This window comes from Dendrobates tinctorius, unplaced genomic scaffold (genome assembly GCF_039654945.1).
Source record: "Dendrobates tinctorius isolate UK_male_01 unplaced genomic scaffold, ASM3965494v1 ptg000161l, whole genome shotgun sequence".
Taxonomy (NCBI): domain Eukaryota; kingdom Metazoa; phylum Chordata; class Amphibia; order Anura; family Dendrobatidae; genus Dendrobates; species Dendrobates tinctorius.
This window is the reverse complement of record NW_027361828.1, coordinates 8,860,487-8,882,061: the sequence shown is the minus strand read 5'-3', so window position 1 is coordinate 8,882,061 and position 21,575 is coordinate 8,860,487. Positions and strand designations below refer to the sequence as shown.

General features: G+C 41.7%; 1 protein-coding gene across 2 annotated transcripts in view; it reads left to right on the top strand.

Moving 5' to 3' along the window:
* Positions 1 to 21,575, top strand: part of OTUD4 (OTU deubiquitinase 4) — a 61,533-nt gene that overhangs the window by 14,924 nt on the left and 25,034 nt on the right. For both annotated transcript variants that reach the window (XM_073549798.1, XM_073549799.1), the window contains exons 3-9: positions 8,039 to 8,089; positions 9,430 to 9,476; positions 9,995 to 10,067; positions 10,694 to 10,775; positions 12,647 to 12,791; positions 17,002 to 17,059; positions 19,231 to 19,333. In XM_073549798.1, coding sequence (XP_073405899.1) covers positions 8,039 to 8,089; positions 9,430 to 9,476; positions 9,995 to 10,067; positions 10,694 to 10,775; positions 12,647 to 12,791; positions 17,002 to 17,059; positions 19,231 to 19,333 — 559 coding nt within the window. The remainder of the gene's footprint in view (positions 1 to 8,038; positions 8,090 to 9,429; positions 9,477 to 9,994; positions 10,068 to 10,693; positions 10,776 to 12,646; positions 12,792 to 17,001; positions 17,060 to 19,230; positions 19,334 to 21,575) is intronic.

The following is a 21,575-nucleotide window of genomic DNA, read 5'->3' as shown; positions in this document are numbered from 1 at the left end:
CGTTAGGGTTGGAGATAGAATTGAGGGGTTTCCACTGTTTAGGCACATCAGGGGCTCTCCAAACGCGACATGGAGCCACCATTTATTCCAGCCAATTTTGCGTTCAAAAAGTCAAACGGTGCTCCCTCCATTTCGAGCCCCGACGTGTGCCCAAACAGTGGTGTACCCCCACTTATGGGGTATCAGGGTACTCAGGAAAAATTGCACAACAACTTTAGGGGTCTAATTTCTCCTGTTACCCTTGGGAAAATAAAAAAATGGGGGCTAAAATAATTATTTTTGTGGAAAAAAAAGATTTTTTATTTTCACGGTTCTGCGTTATAAACTTCTGTGAAGCACTTGGGGGTTCAACGTGCTCACCACACATCTAGATAAGTTCCTTGGGGGGTCTAGTTTCCAAAATGGGGTCACTTGTGGGGGGTTTCCACTGTTTAGGTACATCAGGGGCTCTGCAAATGTAGCATGACGCCCACAGACCATTCCATCAAGTCTTCATTTCAAAGCGTCACTACTTCCCTTCCGAGCCCCAACGTGTGCCCAAACAGTGGTCCCCCCCCACTTATGGGGTACCAGCGTACTCAGGACACACTGGACAACAACTTTTGGGGTCCAATTTATCCTGTTACCCTTGTGAAAATAAAAAATAGTGGACTAAAAATAATTTTTTGAGGAAAAAAAAATATTTTTATTTTAACGGCTCTGCGTTATAAACTTCTGTGTAGCACCTGGGGGTTCAAAGTGCTCACTATGCATCTAGATAAGTTCCTTAGGGGGTCTAGTTTCCAAAATGGGGTCATTTGTGGGGGAGCTCCAAAGTTTACGCACACAGGGGCTCTGCAAACACAACATGGTGTCCGCTAACGATTGGAGCTAATTTTCCATTCAAAAAGTCAAATGACGCTCCTTTCCTTCTGAGTCATGCCGTGCGCTCAAACAGTGGTTTTCCCCTACATATGGGGTACCAGTGTACTCAGGACAAACTGGACAACAACTTTTGGGGTCCAATTTATCCTGTTACCCTTGGGAAAATAAAAAATAGCGGGCTAAAAAATCATTTTTGAGGAAAAAAAATTATTTTTTTATTTTCACTGCTCTGCGTTATAAACTTCTGTGAAGCACTTGGGGGTTCAAAGTGCTCACCACACATCTAGATAAGTTCCTTCGGGGGTCTAGTTTCCAAAATGGGGTCACTTGTGGGGGAGCTCCAATGTTTAGGCACACAGGGGCTCTCCAAATGCGACATGGTGTCCGCTAACGATTGGAGCTAATTTTCCAATCAAAAAGTCACATGGCGCTCCTTCCCTTCCGGGCCTTGCGGTGCGCCCAAACAGTGGTTTATGACCACATATGAGATATTGATGTACTCAGGAGAAATTGCCCAACAAATTTTAGGATCCATTTTATCCTGTTGCCCATGTGAAAATGAAAAAACTGAGGCCAAATAAAATTTTTGTGAAAAAAAAAAAGTACTTTTTTTTTTTACAGATCAATTTGTGAAGCACCTGGGGGTTCAAAGTGCATACTATGCATCTAGATAAGTTCTTTGGAGGGTCTAGTTTCCAAAATGGGCTCACTTGTGGGGGAGCTCCAATGTTTAGGCACACAGGTACTCTTAAAACAAGACATGGCAACCGCTAAACATTCAAGCATATTTTACATTCAAAAAGTAAAATGGCGCTCCTTGCCTTCTGAGCCCTGCCGTGCGCCCAAACAGTGGTTTATGACCACATATGAAGTATCAGTGTACTCAGGAGAAATTGCCCAACAAATTTTAGGATACATTTTATCCTGTTACCCATGTGAAAATGAAAAAACTGATGCTAAAATAAAATTTTGGTTGGAAAAATTAAAATGTCCATTTTTTCATTCCATGTTGCTTTAGTTCCTGTGAAGCACCTGAAGGGTTAATAATCTTCTTGAATATAGTTTTGAGTAGCTTGAGGGGTGCAGTTTTTAGAATGGTGACACTTTTGGGTATTTTCTGCCATATAGACCCCTCAAAGTGACTTCAAATGTGAGGTGGTCCCTAAAAAAAATGGTTTTGTAAATTTTGTTGTAAAAATGAGAAATTGCTGGTCAACTTTTAACCCTTATAACTTCCTAACGAAAAAAAATGTTTCCAAAATTGTGCTGATGTAAAGTAGACATGTGGGAAATGTTATTTATTAACTATTTTGTGTCACATAACTCTCTGGTTTAACAGAATAAAAATTTGAAAATTGCAAAATTTTCAAAATTTTTGCCAAATTTCCATTTTTTTCACAAATAAACGCAAAAATTATTGACCTAAATATACCACTATCATGAAGCCCAATATGTCACGAAAAAACAATCTCGGAATCGCTAGGATGCGTTGAAGCGTTCCTGAGTTATTACCTCATAAAGGGACATTGGTCAGAATTGCAAAAAATGGCCAGGTCATTAAGGTCAAAATAGGCTGGGTCATGAAGGGGTTAACAGAGTGAAGGGGGTGACGGACCCTTTCAAGGAGCCCTTCTCCCCTGAACCATCAACAGGCGAGAACGCGAAGTATATCTCGCCGTACCCTCTCAGTGACTGTTCAGCCAGCAGAGGCTGCAGCGCGCACTAACCACGTCATCGTGCCCTCTGCTGCCTAAACGTCACTGACAGAGGATGCAGCAGACAGCGGTGAGCAGCGATGGACCCCGGACAGGTGAATATTGCTATACTTACCCCCTCCTGGCACGGTCTCTGCAGCCCCGCTTCTCCATGGTCTCCCTTCAGCAGTCACGTGATACCACTCATTACACTCATGAATATGTGCATATTCATGAGTTTTAATGAGTGGTACCACGTGACCGCTGAAGGCAGGAAGGGAAAAAATAAATTGCTGTTACACCTTTAACCCTTTTAACACCCTAGCAAAATAAATTACCGTTTAAAAAATGATGCAGATTTAAAGTAGGCATATGTAATATGGTATTTAATTATTATTTTGTACAGCATGACTGGTTTAACCCCTTCACCCCCGAAGCCTGTATTCACATTTTCATATTCCTGACAAGTCCAATTTTTACAATTCTGATCAGTGTCACTTTGTTGTAATAATTCTGGAACGCTAATTTGTTTGATATGACTTGCATTTATTTGTGAAAATATCGGAAATTTGGTGAAAATTTAGCGATTTTCAAACTTTACAGATCAGAGTGTAGTGTCACACAAAATAGTTAATAAATATCATTTCCCACATGTCTACATTACATCAGCCAAATTGTATTTTTTTTTTTTTTTTTTATATGGGGAGTTCGAAGGGTTTAACGTTGACCAACAATTTCTCATTTTTTCCAACAAAATTTTCAAATTCTATTTCTTTTTTTTTTTTTTTAAGTACCACATTTGAAGTGACTGAGGGGCCTATATGACAAAATACCCAAAAGTGACACCATTCTAAAAACTGCACTACTCAAAGTCCTCAAAACCACATTCAAGAAGTTTATAAACCTCTCAGGTGCTTCACAGGAATTAATGGAACGTGGAAGAAAAAAATGAACATTTAACTTTTTCTTTTCACACAAATTTTGCTTTGGACCCACATTTTTTTTTTTTTTTATTTTCGCAAGGGTAACAGAAAAAAATGGACCCCAAAATTTGTTGTGCAATTCTTCCTGAATACCCCAATACTCCATATGTGGGGGAAAACTACTCTTTTGGCACACAGTAGAGCTTGGAAGGGAAGAAACGCCTTTTGAATTTTTGAATATAAAATTTGCTGTAATAATTAGCCCCTGATGTGCCAAAACAGTGGTGAACCTCCCACGAGACCCCATTTTGGAAACTAGACAAGGAATGTATCTAGATGTTTGGTGAACACCCTTAAACCCCCAGGTGCTTCACAGGAGCTTATAACGTTTAGCCGTGTAAATAAAATCAAATTTTTTCCCACACTGTTCTTTTAGCCCACAACTTTTTTTTTTATTTTTTTTATTTTCACAAGGTTAACAGGGAAAAGTAAACCCCAAAATTTGTTGTGCATTCGTAGAGCTCCTGAGATGCCAAAACAGCACCCCCCCCAATAAGTAAACCCCATTTTACACGCTACGCTTCTCTATTAATTCATCTACTGGTGCAGTGATCATATCGACACCACAGTCGTGTCACAGAGTTTTATAACAGTGAATAAAAAGTAATTACTACGCTATTTTACTCCTGACTCCTGGAGCACAAATTTTGCAAGAATAGTTTGCGGTCTCCATATACAGAGCCCCTCAGTGCTAGAAGAGCAGAATCCCCGCTCAAGTGACCCCATTTTGGGAATTATACCACTTTGGGAATTTATCTACAGGTGTAGTGATGATTTTGACTCCATGGGTGTGTTGCAGAAAAAAGCAACAGTGGATGTTGCTGAGTGAAAATTGCAAACTGCCACTGTAGTGACCAGTACATTGTGGTCACCAGTACGCTGTGGTGCCCAGCTCATGCTTATGGAGACCCGCACATGTAAATTAGGCGGGCCGTCTTCGGTACAGAAATACCAAACGTGGATGCTAAATGTGGTTCAGGCACACTGGGGCTTAAAAGGGAGGGGACATTTCCATTTTGGGAGGGCAGAATTTGCTGAATTACATTTGGGGGGGGGGGGCGAAGAGCCCTAGAGCTATTCCAGAGCCTTTGTGCTACCAGTAACACGGAAGCCCCCTGTATTTCCGTTAACAGATAACAGATCTGAGTGGGGACTTGCTTTTTTATGAATTGAATTGAAGCTTTTGTTGGAAACATTTTACTTAACATTTGAAATCACATTTGTCCGGCTCTCTGCACTGGCCACTTACTTTTGGGTTTCCATCTAAATCTTTGAGTGATGTGATTCAGATGACACCCCCGATGGATCCATTCACTATAATGAGGCAGCAGAGTTACTCTGGACTCCGTCTGGCCTCTGTTCAGCGGTGTCCTTTTCAGAGGTGCACAAAACTGTGTGGGACAGCACTTTTATGCACGCCTAAAAGACTGCCAGCGCCGGATCACAGGTGGCCAGACAGCGTCCACAGTGCTTCCATCTGTCTCATTTTAGGGAATCTTCCACCGGGGTTGCCATCTGAATCACGTATATGAGAGATTTACGGAGAAACCCCACTGTAAGTGATCAGCGCAGGATAAATGTGCACCGAGCCTTGCTGCGATTTTTGGGAGGTAGAATGAAAAAATCAACAGCAGGTGATCAATTGGCTTTATTTTAACCCCTTTCTGACACCGGGCGTACATTTACGCAGATGTCAGGCTCCCTCCCTTTGATGTTGGCACCAGTGGTGAGCCCATATCTTTCCCAGGACATGTCAGCTGTTTTGAACAGCTGACATGTGCCCGTAATAGTTGTGGGTGGAATCGCGATCCACCCGAGGCTATTAACCAGTTAGATGCCACTGTCAAACTCTGACAGCGACATTTAACAAGTGCTACCGGAAATACGCATATCGGTGATCCACATCACGTAATCGCGGGTCACCAGAGTGTTGGCATGACAGCTGGAGGGCTCTTGGAGACCGCTATGGTTGTCAGTGCCGGTTTGCTGTGAGCGCCACCCAGTGGACGGCGCTCATAGCAAGTGAGTAAATCCGCTGTATAGAGGCAATCTGATCATCGCCCCTATGTAGCAGAGCCGATCGGGTTGTAGCAGCTTCTAGTCGCCCATGAAGACTATTGAAGCATGCCAAAGGTTAAAAAAAATGTTTAAAAATTAAAAAAATAAATTACCCCCCCTTTCGCCCCATTCAAAATAAAACAATAGAAATAAAATCAAACATACACATTTGGTATCGCTACATTCAGAATCGCCCAATCTACCAAAAAAAAAGGATTAACCTGATCGCTAACGGTGTAGCGAGAAAAAAGTCAAAACGCCAGAATGACTTTTTTTTGGGGGGGTCGCCACGACATTGCATTAAAATGCAATAACAGACGATCAAAAGATCCTACAGTATCTGCACCAAAATGGCATAGTTAAAACCATCAGCTCAGCGCGCAAATAATAAGCCCTCATTCAATCCGAGCTCACGAAAAATGCAAATGCTTTTTTTTTTTTTTTTTTTTTTTTTTGCCTGTTTTTATTATTTATGTCATAAGTAACAATGTTAAAGATAATACAAAAATTAAAGCATAATGAAAACGACCCTGCTTGTAAGAGCTTACAATCTACAATGTGGCGGGGGGGGGAGACACAAAGTACAGGTGCATATTTACAGTGATGATCCAGCTATCTTGAGGGGATGGGGGATAGATAAAGGTTGCGTGAGTTAAGGGGGCTTTACACATAGCGATATCGCTAGCGCGTCACAGATTTTGTGACACAGCAGCGATATCAGTAGCGATCTCGCTACATGTGACACTTACCTCCGACCTGCTCCCCCCGCTGGCTATCGTTGATCGCGTGAGATCGGCCTGGTCCATTTCTCGTCGTCGGCTTCCTGCTGGCGCCAACGAGCGACTCTATGGGCGCGGGTGGAAGACGGTCATCATCGCCGTGTCTGACAGGTGAGTGCCGACCACTGCTGCATCGCTGGTGAGATCTGCCTGTTTGGCAGCTCACTAGCGACCATTTAGCGATGCACCAGCGATCCTGACAGGGTCATATCGTGATCGGGATCGCTGGTGCATCGTTAAATGTAATGGGGCCTTTAATCACCAGCCAATATTTTGGGGGTTTTGGGTGCGGTGGAGTTTGATTGAGAGCTATTTTCATATAAATAGTGAATGGGAGATAGATAGATAGATAGATATATATAGATATATATATATATATATATATGAGACTTCATTTAGGCAACATGATAGGCCGCTTTAAACAGATGTGTTTTTAGGGAGCGCGTAAAACTGTATATGTTGTGGTTAGTCCTAATTTCTTGGGGTAGAGCATTCCAGAGTATTGGCGCAACTTGGGAGAAGTTTTGGAGCTGGGAGTGGGAGGTACAGATTAGTGCAATTGGTTAACTAGTGAGACCGTTTTATGGGTCGGGTCGTTCCGGACTCGGCGATACCAAATATGTACTTTTTTAGTGTTTTTTTTGTACATAAATGTGTTTTTACTGGATTCATACTTTTTCTTTTTTTTGGTCATTATTTATTTTGTGATCTAAAATACAGGAGCGAGGCGTGTCGGCTTTTCAGAGCATGAGATGACAGGCCACCTTCGTCCCTGGGCAACCCCGGGGTCACCATGGAGACCATCGGCATAACGCGTTGTGCCAATGGGAGTACAGAGGGAGCTCCCTCCCTATGCGATGCCACACAGTGTTGCTGTCACAATTGGCAGAAGCATCAGAGGGGGTTAAACACCTGCGATCGTGGGTGTTGCTGCAGAGTTTCAGCTCTCATATAGAGCTGGCACCCTCATTTCATTGCAGTGGCACTCAGCATGAGCCCGCGCAATCACGGCACCGTATATGTACGGCGGTTTGCAAGAACACAACTATACGGCGCATGTCGGAAAGTACAGTAATTAAATATATAAAGATTGAAAGTTTAAAAAATGCAGATTTTTCAAAATTTTCACCAGAAACACTGAACATATCAACCTACATTTACCACAATCATAAATGACAATGTGTCACGAAAATATCATCTCAGAATCACTGGGATATGTTGAAGCGTTCCAGAGTTGTTGCCACATAGTGACAGCATTGTAAGCTTTGATAATTAAGGTTGAACTTGCCTCGGTCACTGAGGGGTTAATTGGGTAATATGAGATTCAAAAAAGGTCTGCATTTTATTTTCTTAAGAAGCTGTGGTCTTTGCCAACTGTATACATGGACAGGAGTGGAGAACGCACAAATCTTTCTCTAATTCTGAACAACCATTTTAGTGTTCTGGCTTTCTCTGGGTCATTGATGTTGGGCAACAGCTATGATGGCCTTTGTGATCCTGTCTGCAGCCAGCATTGGGAGTGCGGGAAAAGCCACTGTCTCTTATGAGAGTTTAGATCTATATAAATTCTAGACAATAGGACACAGCAAATTGCAATGCAATTTCTATTGATGGGGAATGTCCTTCTTACCTTAATGATCAATTGTTATTCTTTTTTTAGTTTATTGAGGGCTCTTTTGAAGAGTATTTGAAACGTCTGGAAAATCCACAGGTACGCTAGATGCTATAGTAGACTGATATATTAATATTCAAGTTAACAAAGCGTTAAATAAAAAGTAAATGGCAAATGCGTATAAGCCTAAATGCCGAAAATGCCGAAGCTACTGCCCTTATAATGCTGCACAGTGAGCGGCCCCTTACAATGATGCACAGTTATTAGTGGCCCCTTATAATGCTGCACAGTGAGCGGCCCCTTACAATGATGCACAGTTATTAGTGGCCCCTTATAATGCTGCCGCTGCCTCAATTAAAAAAGAAAAAACCTATATACTCACCTCGTCCCTGCTGCTGCAGCTGCTGCTCCTCAGCGTTGCCGGCTCTGCACAGTGACTGTTCAGGCAGAGGGCGCCTGCTAACTACATCATGGCGCCCTCTGACCTGAACGTCACTGCCAGAGGAAGCAAGACAGCAGAGCGAGGCGCAGCGGTGGAACGGGGGACAGGTGAATGTCTCCCTCCGCTATACTCACCTCTCCTAGCATGTCTCTTGCAGCCCCCTTGCTTATTCCATCTTCTCAGCGCTGTTCTTCCTGCTTTCAGCGGTCACGTGGTGCCACTCATTACATATGCGCATATGTAATGAGCCGCTCATTACATATGCACATATGTAATGAGCGGTACCACGTGACCGCTGAAAGCAGGAAGAACAGCGCAGAGAAGATGGAATAAGCATGGGGGTTGCAAGAGACATGCTAGGAGAGGTGTGTATGATCGCCTACACCCCCGCCCGGCCGACCCCCGGTATATGACTCGCGTATAAGCCGAGAGGGGGACTTTCAGCCCCCAAAAATGGGCTGAATGTCGGCTTATATGCGAGTATATACGGTAAATGTGGGACTTTGTAGAGAAGATCTGCGTTTCTAGGGATTAAGTTAGACATCAGAGTTAAAGATTATCTAAAGCATGGAATATCTCAAGAAGTATTCCTAACTAGTTTTAAAGGGAACCTGTCACACACAGCTCTGCAGAGAGCGGCCATTGCACATCACACTGGTAACTCCCCTTCATGTAAAATAAGCATTGGAGGCAGAGTTGTCTTCCAGGCATCTTCCCCAGAACCTGGAACAACTCGTTTACATATAAAAAAAAACCCATGGATTTCTCTGGAATAAGACTTCATATCGCAGATATCAAGTATCATTTTATTCAGCTTCCTATGACCTACATGTCCATATAGACAGGTTAGGAGGAATAATCCTATTGACAGAGTCCCTTTAAAAGCTGATTTGTGTTTTGTTCTTGTTTTTCTAGTGATAGTATACTGTGGTTTGCATAGCTTTTATTTTCTAATTATGTTGGGAACTTTTTTACTGTAATTTCCTGTTTCTTGTAGGAATGGGTTGGTCAAGTTGAAATAAGTGCCCTTTCTTTAATGTTCAGGTAGGTGATGTCATTTCTTTTTCATATATATGTGCAGTAAAGATTTAAAGAGAACCTCTCAGCAGGATTTTGCTAAGTAAATGACAGACACTGTCAGGTTGGCAGTGTTATACTGTTTAAATGATTCCTGGGGTGAAGAAATCAGTCTTGTGGTTCTTGTGTAAACAGTGTTAGAAGTTTTCAGTTAATTAGATGCTCCATGATTGGCATTTCAGCGTAAAACATTCATAGCTGCATTCGGTTCGATCAACTAGCATCTGATGGTAGGTTCCCTTTACGCATTAGTACTACTTATTTGGAGCCCCAGAGGATCCTGTAAATATAATGGTTATGATGTCTATGGAAAAGTTCCACATTTCCTTTGAAGCTAAATGTGTTTTTATAACGGCGTTCCATTTCTTAGAAATGTCATATGCTGGACACCTTGCCTCTTACCACAAGCATTTTGCTTCAGTAATGGGTAAAATATCTTGTGTTAGCTGATACACCTGATAGTGTTTCTTCTTTTTATTCTTTAGCAAAGATTTTATCATTTATCAAGAACCTAATGCTCCTCCTGCTCGTGTCACTGATAATGGCTTTTCTGATAAGGTTGGTTGGATTTTTATACAATTATAATGCACGGTTCATTATGCCATTGATTTATTAGCTAATGTTAGACATTTGCTGGGCAAACCCACATTTCCATTCTTTTATGATTATTTAGAATAAAAGAGCGAATATAAAAACAATCCTAGATGACATTTTACAACCGTTATCTAATATTTATATCTCCAGGTTATACAGCGGCAAGCAGATGAGTATAATGAGCGTCTGACTGATAACACAACGTTAGGCCTCTGTCCCAATTCCAGTAGCCTACATTGCTGCCATGCTAATATCAGGACCTGTTTACCTGTGGCCAATTATCCTTACTGGCGGATTACACCGGCCGACCGGTAGCAGTACCACAACCACCAGTCAGCTGCTTGGTTCCATTCGATTAATAGGTTAGACAGGCAGAATGCTCTAAAGATGCACGCTGAGCGATCTGCAGTAGACCATTCTGTGTGCATAGGCTGCCATTGTTCTTGGCCCCGTAGGTCCCGTTTACAAGTGACTATGTGCTGCCGAGATGTTTTGGGCAAACCAAAAGATCATTGTGCCCGACGTTTTTAAGAGCGATCTGTAATTCCACACTGAAAGGATGTTGTACATATTGTGTTTTTTTCTTTTAGATCTTGCTTTGTTTTTCTAATGGAAATCATTATGACATCATATACCCTGCACGTTTTCCTGAGAGTGCCGCTCTGTGCCAATGTGAGTAAATCTAAAACATAGTAACATAGTTATTAAGGTTGAAGGAAGACTGTAAGTCCATCTAGTTGAACCCATATCCTATCCTAACCTGCCCTAACATGTTGATCCAGAGGAAGGCAAAAAAAACCCATGTGTCAAATGATGGTACAAGACATAGAGGGGTTTCCCCATGGTGGCTTGGTGTTGCTCACCTAAGCTCTAAAGAGATATTAAAGGGGTTGTTCGGGCTTTTCACATAATCTCAGTACATATCTGGGCTGCAGAATTATGACAATAAGTAATTTACTTTCTGTCACTAGTTTGCACGGTTTTCTAGATATTCTGAACAGAACGTCCAAGGGGGGGGTTGTTATGGCATTGAAATGAGAACTAGTCGTAACCTACTCTACTCCAAACATGCCCTCTATAGCAACAACCCCACCCTCCATAGCTACAGGCCCTCCCCGTCCACATGAAGAAGCCCTCATCACACAGGAATTCTTCCCCTCCAGCAGCCTCAGTGCAGAGAGCAGAGAGCTGCTCCTCCCCCAGACACACGCTGAACAGTGATCTATGGAAAGTGAAACTAGTGAGGAGAGAAAATCGTCCTGTATTCTGGGCCACTCCATGATTACAATACATAACTCATTATCAGTAATTCCTTCCCTCACTGTCCCAGGCTGCTGGCAGCAGTGAGAACAGACTGTGTGATGGCCAGTGATGGGGGTCTGCAGCTTCTAATCTGCACAGGGGATGGCAGTCACTGATGTAATCTGTTGTGTGACAAAGCCTCTGCTGTGTGAATGAGACAGCTCTGTGTCACTGATGTCTTCACACAGCAGCAGATTTGGTGCAGTGTATGTGTGAGCACTGTGTCTCTAATGACACAAATACTGATGGGAGCAGCCTGACCAATCAGCAGCTGTAACAGTGTGAAGTGTTGGGGGGTGTATATATGTATGTATTGTGCTGCTTTCACAAATACAGGATCACTGCTGTGTTCTTTCCAATGCTGGAATAATGATAAAGATGAGTGCTGGTGCAGTTTACTGCCAGCCAATGAGTGGGCAGTGGGTGGTGCTGGTCACTGGAGCTTGCTGGGAGTTCGGTGGAGCTTCGCACATACACTGCACCAAATCTACTGCTGTGTGAAGATATCAGTGACACAGAGCTGTCTCATTCACACAGCAGAGGCTTTGTCACACAACAGATTACATCAGTGACTGCCATCCCCTGTGCAGATTAGAATCTGCAGACCCCCATCACTGGCCATCACACAGTCTGTTCTCACTGCTGCCAGCAGCCTGGGACAGTGAGGGAAGGAATTACTGATAATGAGTTATGTATTGTAATCATGGAGTGACCCAGAATACAGGACGATTTTCACTCCTTACTAGTTTCACTTTCCATAGATCACTGTTCAGCGTGTGTCTGGGGGAGGAGCAGCTGGGTGGTCTGCTCTCTGCAGTGAGGCTGCTGGAGGGGAAGAATTTGTTACTGTGTGATGAGGGCTGCTTCATGTGGACGGGGAGGGCCTGTACCTATGGAGGGTGGGGTTGTTGCTATATAGGGTATGTTTGGAGTAGAGTAGGAGGTTACGACTAGTTCTCATTTCAATGCCATAACACCCCCCCCCCCCCCCTTGGACGTTCTGTTCAGAATATCTAGAAAACCGTGCAAACTAGTTACTTATTGTCAGAATTCTGCAGCCCAGATATGTACTGAGATTATGTGAAAAGCCCGGACAACCCCTTTCAAAAGCAAAAAATTTCTTCTGTATTATGATTGGATGGTGTGCATTACTTATTCAGTTCTTTATACTTTTACAGCGAACGCAAATGAATTTGCTTGTGGGTGACTAATCTGTTTTGCATCTTTTTTTTTTTTTTTAGCCATCATTTATGAGTTGCTCTATGAAAAGGTATTGGGGCTTTCTGTTACAAAAGAAGTCTTAAAAGCAGATACTTTTGATTCAAAGCCTGAAGAGGATTTCATCAGTGGAGCTTTAGGTTCTGATGAGGAAAATAAACTCGCTGGGTAATTATAAGCAATGTGTAAATTGATTGCAAAATTGAATTGCAAATATTTTAAATGGTTATTACCAAGATGCTGCAGCCTTGCAGCACTGGAGTCCTGGGTTCGAATCCCACCAAGGACAACATCTGCAAGGAGTTTGTATGTTCTCCCCGTGTTTGCGTGGGTTTCCTCCGGGTACTCCGGTTTCCTCCCACACTCCAAAGACATACTGATGGGGAATTTAGATTGTGAGCCCTCATCAGGGACAGTGATGATAATGTGTGCAAAAATGTAAAGCGCTGCGGAATATGTTAGCGCTATATAAAAATAAAGATTATTATTATTATTTAGTAAGAAAATACCAAAGAAACTTGAGCAGAGCATTCAGATATTTCACTTCAGTTCCATAGACAATGAAAGGAGTAGAAGTTAATCATGCGCACTGCCACTCTATTCAAGACTGGGCTCTGCAGAGCCATGTTCTCAGGATCACTGAGGGTCCCTGCTGTCAAACCCCCAGCACTCAGTAGGTTATCTTCTAGCTTCAGGAAAAGGGATAATTTTCTAATCACTGGAAATAACACTTTAAATAAGTTCTACAAATGTAATTAACCACTTTGCGACATGCGCCGAACTAGTTAAAAGTTCAAATCACCCCCTTTTCGCACTATTCAAAATAAAACAAAAAAATCCATATTTGGTATCGCTGCATTCAGAATCGCCTGATCTATCAATATAAAAAAAGAATTAACCCCATCGGTAAACGGCGTAACGAGAAAAAAATTAACACCAGAATTGCGGGGTTTTTTTTGGTTGCCGCAACATCAAAAGATCGTATCTGCTCCAAAGTCATTAAAAACGTGAGCTTGACATGCAAAAAATAAGCCCTCACCCAACCCGAGATCACAAAAATGGAGACGCTACGGGTCTCAGAAAAATGACTCCAATTTTTTTTTTATTTTTTTTTTTTACAAACGTTGGAATTTTTTTTCACCACTTAAATAAAAAAGAACCCCTAGACATGTTTGATGTCTATGAACTCGTAATGAGCTGGAGAATTGTAATACTCAGTTTTAGCATTTGGTGAATATGGTAAAAAAAAATCAAAAAACTGTTGTAGAATTGCACTTTTTTTTCTTTTTTCTTTTTTTTTTTTTTGTAATTTCACTGCACTTGGAATTTTTTTCCTATCTTTGAGTACACGATATGGTAAAACCAATGGTGTCGTTCAAAACTACAACTTGTCCCGCAATAAGACAGGCCCTCACATGGCCATATTGACGGAAAAATAAAAAAGTTTTGACTCTGGGAAGAAGGGAAGGGAAAATCCGATACACAAAAATGAAAAAGGGCTGCGACGCGAAGGGGTTAAATAATAGTATGTGACTTAGTCATGGCCGAAATTGGTATCACCCTTGAAATTGCTTCACAAAATTATTAAAATTGCACATATTTTGTTATACACGTTTCTTCCTTTTGTGTGTATTGGAACAACCCCCCCAAAAAAAAACAGAAGAAAAAAAGCCAAATTGGACATACTTTCATGCTAAACCCCAAAATGGTCTAGACAAAATTGTTGGCACCTCCCCAAAAAGATGGGTAAACTATTTGCTTCAAGCATGGGATTTTCGTTCAAACTCACCTTTGGAAAGTAACAGGTGTGGGCAATATGAAAATCATACCTGAAGCCAGATAAAAAGGGGAGAAGTTACCTCAATCTTTGCATTGTGTGTCTGCGTGTGCTACACTAAGCTAACTTGAAAAATATCAACACTCTCCAAAGATCTTGATGGTTTTTTTGTCCATGGAGCGCAAAATAATCAAGAAGTTTTACAACCCATGGCACTGGCCATAATCTCACTGGATGTGGACGGCAGAGAAAAATTGATGAATGACTGCAACGCAGGATAGTCCAGATGGTGGATAAGCAGCCCCAATCAAGTTCCAATGAAATTCAAGTGGTCCTGCAGGCTCAGGATGCATCAATGTCAGCAAAAACGATCAGTCATCTTTGATATGAAACTCTAGGCCAGGAGGACTCCACTGCTGACACAGAAACATTTAAAAGCTAGACTGCAGTTTGCCAAAATGTACATGAGTAAGCCAAAATCCTTCTGTGAAAGCGTCATGTGGACAGATGAGACCAAGATAGAGCTTTTTGGTAAAGCACATCATTCTACTGTTGACTGGAAATGGAATGAGGCCTACAAAGAAAAGAACACAGTACTTACAGTCAAATACGGTGAAGGTTCAAAGATGTTTTGGTGGTGTTCTGCTGCTACCAGCACTGGGTGCCTGGACTGTGTGTAAGGCATCTGACGACTACCAAAGGATTTTGGGTCGCAATGTAGTGCCCAGTGTCAGAAAACTGAAATTATGTCGTAGGTCATGCGTTTTCCAGCAGGACAGTGACACTCAAACATACTTCAAGAATCACCCAGAAATGGATGCAAACAAATCGCTGGAGAGTTCTGAAGTGGCCAGCAATGAGCCCCGATCTAAATCCCACTAAACACCTGTGGAAAGATCTTAAAATTGCTGTTGAGAGAAGGCACCCTTTAAATATGAGAGACCTGGAGCAGTTTGCAACAGAGTGGCACAAAATGTTTGGGGTTTAGTGTGAAATTATGTCCAATTTTGTCTTTTTTCTGTGTTTTTTTTTTTTTTTTTGTTTTTTTTTTGTGGCGTTAGTTTCCCTTCCTTAGTGGAAATTGTATCGACTTATTATATAGTGAAGCACCTTCCCTTTACTGTGCATAAGTTAATATTGATATAACAACATATATAAAACTCCAGAGGAACTAGAAACAAAGGTATGTATAAAAATTTACTATATGCTTCATTATGGGTACAAAACCTTATAGGGTGTCATTTTCTCTTCTCTCTAGGGTGCCAACCTGCGCAGGCAGGTAGTGACATATTGTAGATTTTTAGATTTAATCCCACTGTTTGCAGTGCAGCTTTTTGAAAAGTTAATTTTAAGGTATTTTTACTTATGAACTAGAAATATGTTTTTTTAGGGTTTTTTTTTTCTTATCTGTACATATAATTGATCCTCTTTGTTTTATCCACTTTTATTATTTCGTAAAGTTCTTCTGTTTCATAACAGAGGTGCACTAGTATTGTTATATCTAGAATACATGCACTTAAAGGGGGTTGTTTACTTTGTGAACTCTGATCTCTAAAGGCCCCGTCTCACTAAGCAATCTCGGTAGCGAGATCGCTGCTGAGTCACAACTTTTGTGACGTAACAGCGATCTCACCAGCGAGATCGCTGTGTGTGACAGCGATCAGCGAGCGGCCCCCCTGCCGGTATCGCTGATCGCTGCAAGAAATCTCTGGACATTTCTTTGGTCGCTGGTCTCCCGCTGGCCAGCACACATCGCTGTGTGTGACAGCGGGAGACCAGCGATCAGGTGTAAAAAATAATAAAAAAAATAAAAAATATAGTTATTCTCACCTTCCGATGTCCCGTTCAGCCATCCCGCCTCTCTCCACGCTCCGGTCCCAGTGATCCTTTGCACGAATGACCGCGAGACTTTGTTATCCCGCGAGACCGCGACATCTCGCGGTCATTCATGCAAAGGATCACTGGGACCGGAGCGTGGAGAGAGGCAGGAAGACTGCGCGGGACATCGGAAGGTGATAATAACTATATTTTTTATTTTGAATCTATTTTCTACAGCGATAGCCAGCGATGCAGGGCGCTCGGCATCGCTGTGCTGATCGCTGGTGAAGCTGTCTGTGTGACAGCTCACCAGCGATCACATAGCGACTTACTAGCGATCCTGACACCTTGATATCGGTGTCGGGATCACTGGTAAGTCGCTTAGTGAGACGGGGCCTTAAGGTGTGGTAATAAAATAGTGTTGCTTACCTTCCCCGGATCAAGTGCTGATTGTCTGCTGCTGTCTCTGTTGCTGCTTTTTGTCTGCAGCGCTGATGGCATGTCTGCAGTCAATCATTGAGCTCAGCAGCTTGTGCCATCTGCACACAGTTTTATGAGAGGGGACAAGTTCTTTAATAGTCAAGTAAGAGACTGAGAATAGAATTTCATCAATGACTGACCATTCTATACAGTTGTCAGTATGTTAGGCCTCATTGAGATGTCATTTAGATACCCCTCGCCCGATTTTGACAAGGAGTGAGGATTTTGTAATAAAAATGAAGCAAATCTGTTTGAGGCTGAATACATAGTGGTATTTATTAGACCTTTTCCTAATTGTTGCAGGAATAATAATCTGAATTTTGTGAATATGAATGGGTTTAAATCTCACAAGGATGGCAAGGTACGTTATAGCTTATGTTACTATTGGCTCTTTATAAGCAAATCACTCTAGGACTTAAAAATGATGAATTATGACTACAGAAACAATTGAGTGCTTATTTTTTTCCACCCTGGAAAATTGGTAGGTTATTTAAAAGTTTGAGTGCCCTCCTACAAAATGTCTCCCTATACGACACCCACCTTGCCCTCTGCCACTTAAAATAAAATATCATCCATCACTGTTGTTCCCATACCACGAATAAGCATTATAAACTAAAACCCACTATACAAAGGTCAATATTACCAAAATTACCACGATACAAGGCCAACAAAACACCACTACACGATCACTAACAATACAACTACATAGTGAATAAATATGAAATACCATACCTCTACAAAGATCAACTTTCCAACTATCCACCTACCACAATATAATGATTAACTGTCAAAAAAACTGTAGCTAAATTAAAACATAACTGTACAGACTGTGTGCCAGGCAGAAAGTGCCTCTTAAATGGGTCCAGTAGAAAGTAATACGGTTCCCTTTTTGCTCCTGGACAGCATTAAGGTGCCATATGTTCCTTTTGACGGTTTCAATACCCCAAGTATCCATTTCCAGTTATTATGATCTGAGTATCCCCTTAAAGTAACAATACCGGCAAAAAAACGATTTCCCTCAATACCTTTTTATAAACTAGTCGTGCCCCAACCAAAACCAATGCCTCCATTTAAATTACATAGATAGAAATCCTAGACCAACCCCCCCCCCGTCATAGCAAAAATCCTATATTGGGCAATCTTCCCCATAAAAAAAAAATATCTGCTCACAAGGTATCGGTGCAATAAAATAAAGGCCAAGTATTAAAAGTTGTCCAAGGCACAGGTCCCTAGTGACTTCTCTCCACCCCATTCTCTAGGGCTAACAAGACTTTTCAGGGAGACTCTGCAGGGAGAGAAGCCACCAGGACCCTTCCTCTTGGACTAGTCATTAGAGATTGTCTCTGACTAGGTTTTATTTGTATATTATCTCTGAAACAGCCAGTGTCTGACTAATGCTGCCAGAACCATCTGCTGTAAAGTTCTTTTTAAAGAATCCCTGCCATAAAAGTTTTTATCCTCTTTAAGGGGAATCTGTCAGCTGGTTTTTGCTGTGCAATCTGCAGACAGCAGGAGCTAGAGGCTGAAACACAGAATTAAGAGATATGTCACTTGTCAAATTGCATGCTGTTGTTTATTCAGTCCGGCAACTAAGCTGCTCACTGTCTATGGACTTTGTTTATGGAGAGCCTGGTGTGGGTGGGATTAGATTCCTCAGCTCTGCTTCATTCTAAATCTACAAGCAAGCTCTGATTGTATCAGAAAGGCTGCACACAGTAATCTAAATAATCCATCGTCTGATTCCACTTTTCTGGCTACATTATGCTGCTCTCGATGAGGTAGCAAAAACCTGTTAACAGATTTCCCTTTTAATATAGTGCAATCATATTATACAACACTATGTACTTACAATTGCACATTTTGCCTTTCTACCCAGCTAATTCTTCCCTTTAATCTGTGTAGAAACAGGAAGTCTCTTGTCCCTGCATTTATCATTCCCCACTTCAACTCCTAACCCAGCTGTTACTTCCTCCCCCTGTCAGGGACTTTTGCCTTGACAACTCATACAGGGAAAATTGACCTCCTGTTTCTACATAGAGCTTAGAAGGAGTCAGCTAGTCAGTTACTAATCATGTGATGTCATAGACCTAATGGAAACAAGAAGAATTAACTGGGTAGAAGGGCAAAATGAGCAATTGTAAGTACACTGTGCTCTATAATATGATGATTGCAATATATTAAGAGGATAAAAACTTTGATGGAGGAGTGCTTCTTTAATATAAAAGTACCAGTGTCCCATATACAGATGCTGTATGTTCAATTGTATATTGTCATGGAAATGTTTTCCATTTGAACTTTTCAAATACAAAAATGTTTTCACGTGGACATTGATTATTTCTTTTTATATTGATAATATATAGTCATAGGGTTATCTCTTGTATAACACTTATTGTTTTTCTAAGAGTTTATTTCATTTATTATAAAGTCAGTATGATTAACAATAGACCAAGTCTCAATGGTTTAAATACTCAGCATTGTTGATTAGACCTGGAAGGGTTTTTTCTCTCTCGTTTTTCTGTGTGGTCTCTGCAGTTTCCCCAAAGAAAGTCTTCTATCCCCACATCTGTTCTCAGATCGCTTAACCCGGCAGTGTTTAGAAATGTGGAGTATGAGGTCTGGATGAAATCACAAAGAGGTAAAACTATATACTGTAGGTGTATCTAGACTTGCATCAGTAATAAGAGTTTATATATGGTGGAGTTGTTTGTGCTTTTATCACCTTGCTTGGGGTAATTTTTGAAGAAATGTTTGTATCCATCTAATGGTGTATGGGAGCAGCTGGAAACAGGATTCATGTGTGCGGTAGTAGTTCCCCCCCCCCACACACACAGTATAACAATTTAAAGCGGTTGTCCACTACTTAAACAGCCCATTCTGAAGTAAAAGCGCCTCATGTGAAACAAAAACCGCAGTATAGTTGTGGCTAAAAGTTGAGAGACTGATACGAAAAATTGTTTTCACAAAGTTTGCTGCTAGAGTCTTTAGGTCTTTTATAGTCGGATGTTTCTGTGGTTACTGGAGTAGAATTTTAAGCATTTCATAAGTTTTTACACTTTTACTGATGATTGCATCAGGTTTATACAAAGACACAATATTTACAGCTTTGACTCTATTTTTTAAGAGTTTTTCAACTCACCTTGACATGCTCGGCTTCTGGGTCAAATTCTGACTGATCACAATCCAATCTTGTCTAATCAGTGCTTGGAGTTTATCATGATTTCTGTGTTTTTGTTTCTCCACCCACTTTTTGAGGATTGACCACAAGTTCTCAATGTTATTGGCGTCTGGGAAGTTTCCTGGCTGTTGATCCAAAATTTCAATGTTTTATTCACTGAGCCACTTGAGTATCACTTCTTGTGACAATGTACTCCATCATGCTGCTAAAAAAAACTTTATCAACAAATTGCTTCTGGAACCTTGGGAGAAGTTGCTTTTGGAAAATTCTGAATCCCATTCTTTATTCATGGCAGTGTTCTTTTGGCAAAATTGTGAGTGATCCCACTCCATGAATGAAAAGCAACTCAACGCATGAAGGCTCTCAGGATGCTTTAGTGTTGGCATGACACAGGGACTCATGGTAGACCTCAAGTACACTCACTTTTGTGACTGGAGCTTTCTCTTCGGGCATGTATAGTGAATGCTACAGTTGAACAATCATTCGCCGCTGCTAAAGTTGCAGTTAAGGCCTGTTTCACATTTCCGTTGTTTGACGTCAGTCAAAATCCGCCACTTCTAGAAAAAAACGGATCCGCCCCTTTTTTTGGCGGATCCATTTTTTTCCCCATAGACTTACATTAGTGGCGGATTTTGACTGTGGTCGTCTGTCACATCTGTTTTTTGACGGATCCGTGAAAATTTTAGCAGTTCCCGGGCGGAGGAGACGGACTCTGAAACGTTTTTTCAGAGCGACGGTCCGCTATTATCAATTGCGCATGGCCGGCAGAATTCCTCTGCCGAGCTATTTAACCCTGAATTGCATTTCCGGAAAAGCCGCAGCAATGCAAAAATCTCCCTCTCTCCGTACACTACACGGATCTGCTGACATCCATTTAGCGCATGACAGAGGCGGATCCGTTTTTAACGGCTCTGGCGGATTTAGCCTCCCGTCAAATAGCGGAAATGTGAAACAGGCCTAACATATCGGCTTCCCTGGTCCAAAACTGTTTCTTCCAAGAGAAGTGTGAGCAATACATCCAGTCGGTAACCACTGATTGGCTGCAGCATTCACATGATGTGGCAGTCCAGGGTGTTTAGTTTACATGGGGCACTGTTTGATTTGAGGGAGTAGTGGACAACTTTTTTAACAAATTGCTATGTATAACATTATAAGACTGCATGATGACCGGTTCATACAGCATTATTTGGATGCCCCTGTTATATTAAAGACTGGACCAGACACGACCAGCAGTTTTTACCTTTTGTCTTTCCCTAGACCTCGTGAATTGTAATCAGGCCCTCCCTTATCTTGAGATCTGGACAATTATGTGTTACTCTGTAATGTTTGAGATCGTCTGTCCATGTCCCCTCTGAATTGTAAAGTGCTGTGGAATATGCTGGTGTCAGAAATATAAATTTATTAATGTTAAATACCAAATAACACAAACTGTAAGCCCAAACTCAATGCGCCATTATTAGATATTGCACTGGAGACGCACACTTTACTCTGTCGCCTAATTGGGGGACACAGAACCTTGGGTGTTATGCTGCTGTCCACTAGGAGGCGACACTATGCATAATCTGAAAAAGATTAACTTTGGCTCCTCCGCTGCAGTATACACTCCTGGACGGCGTCATCCTTCTCCAGTTTTTGCTTAGTGTCGCAAGGAGGCACACCTTTTTTCTTCCGTTTTTTTTTTTTCACGGAAATACAGATGAAG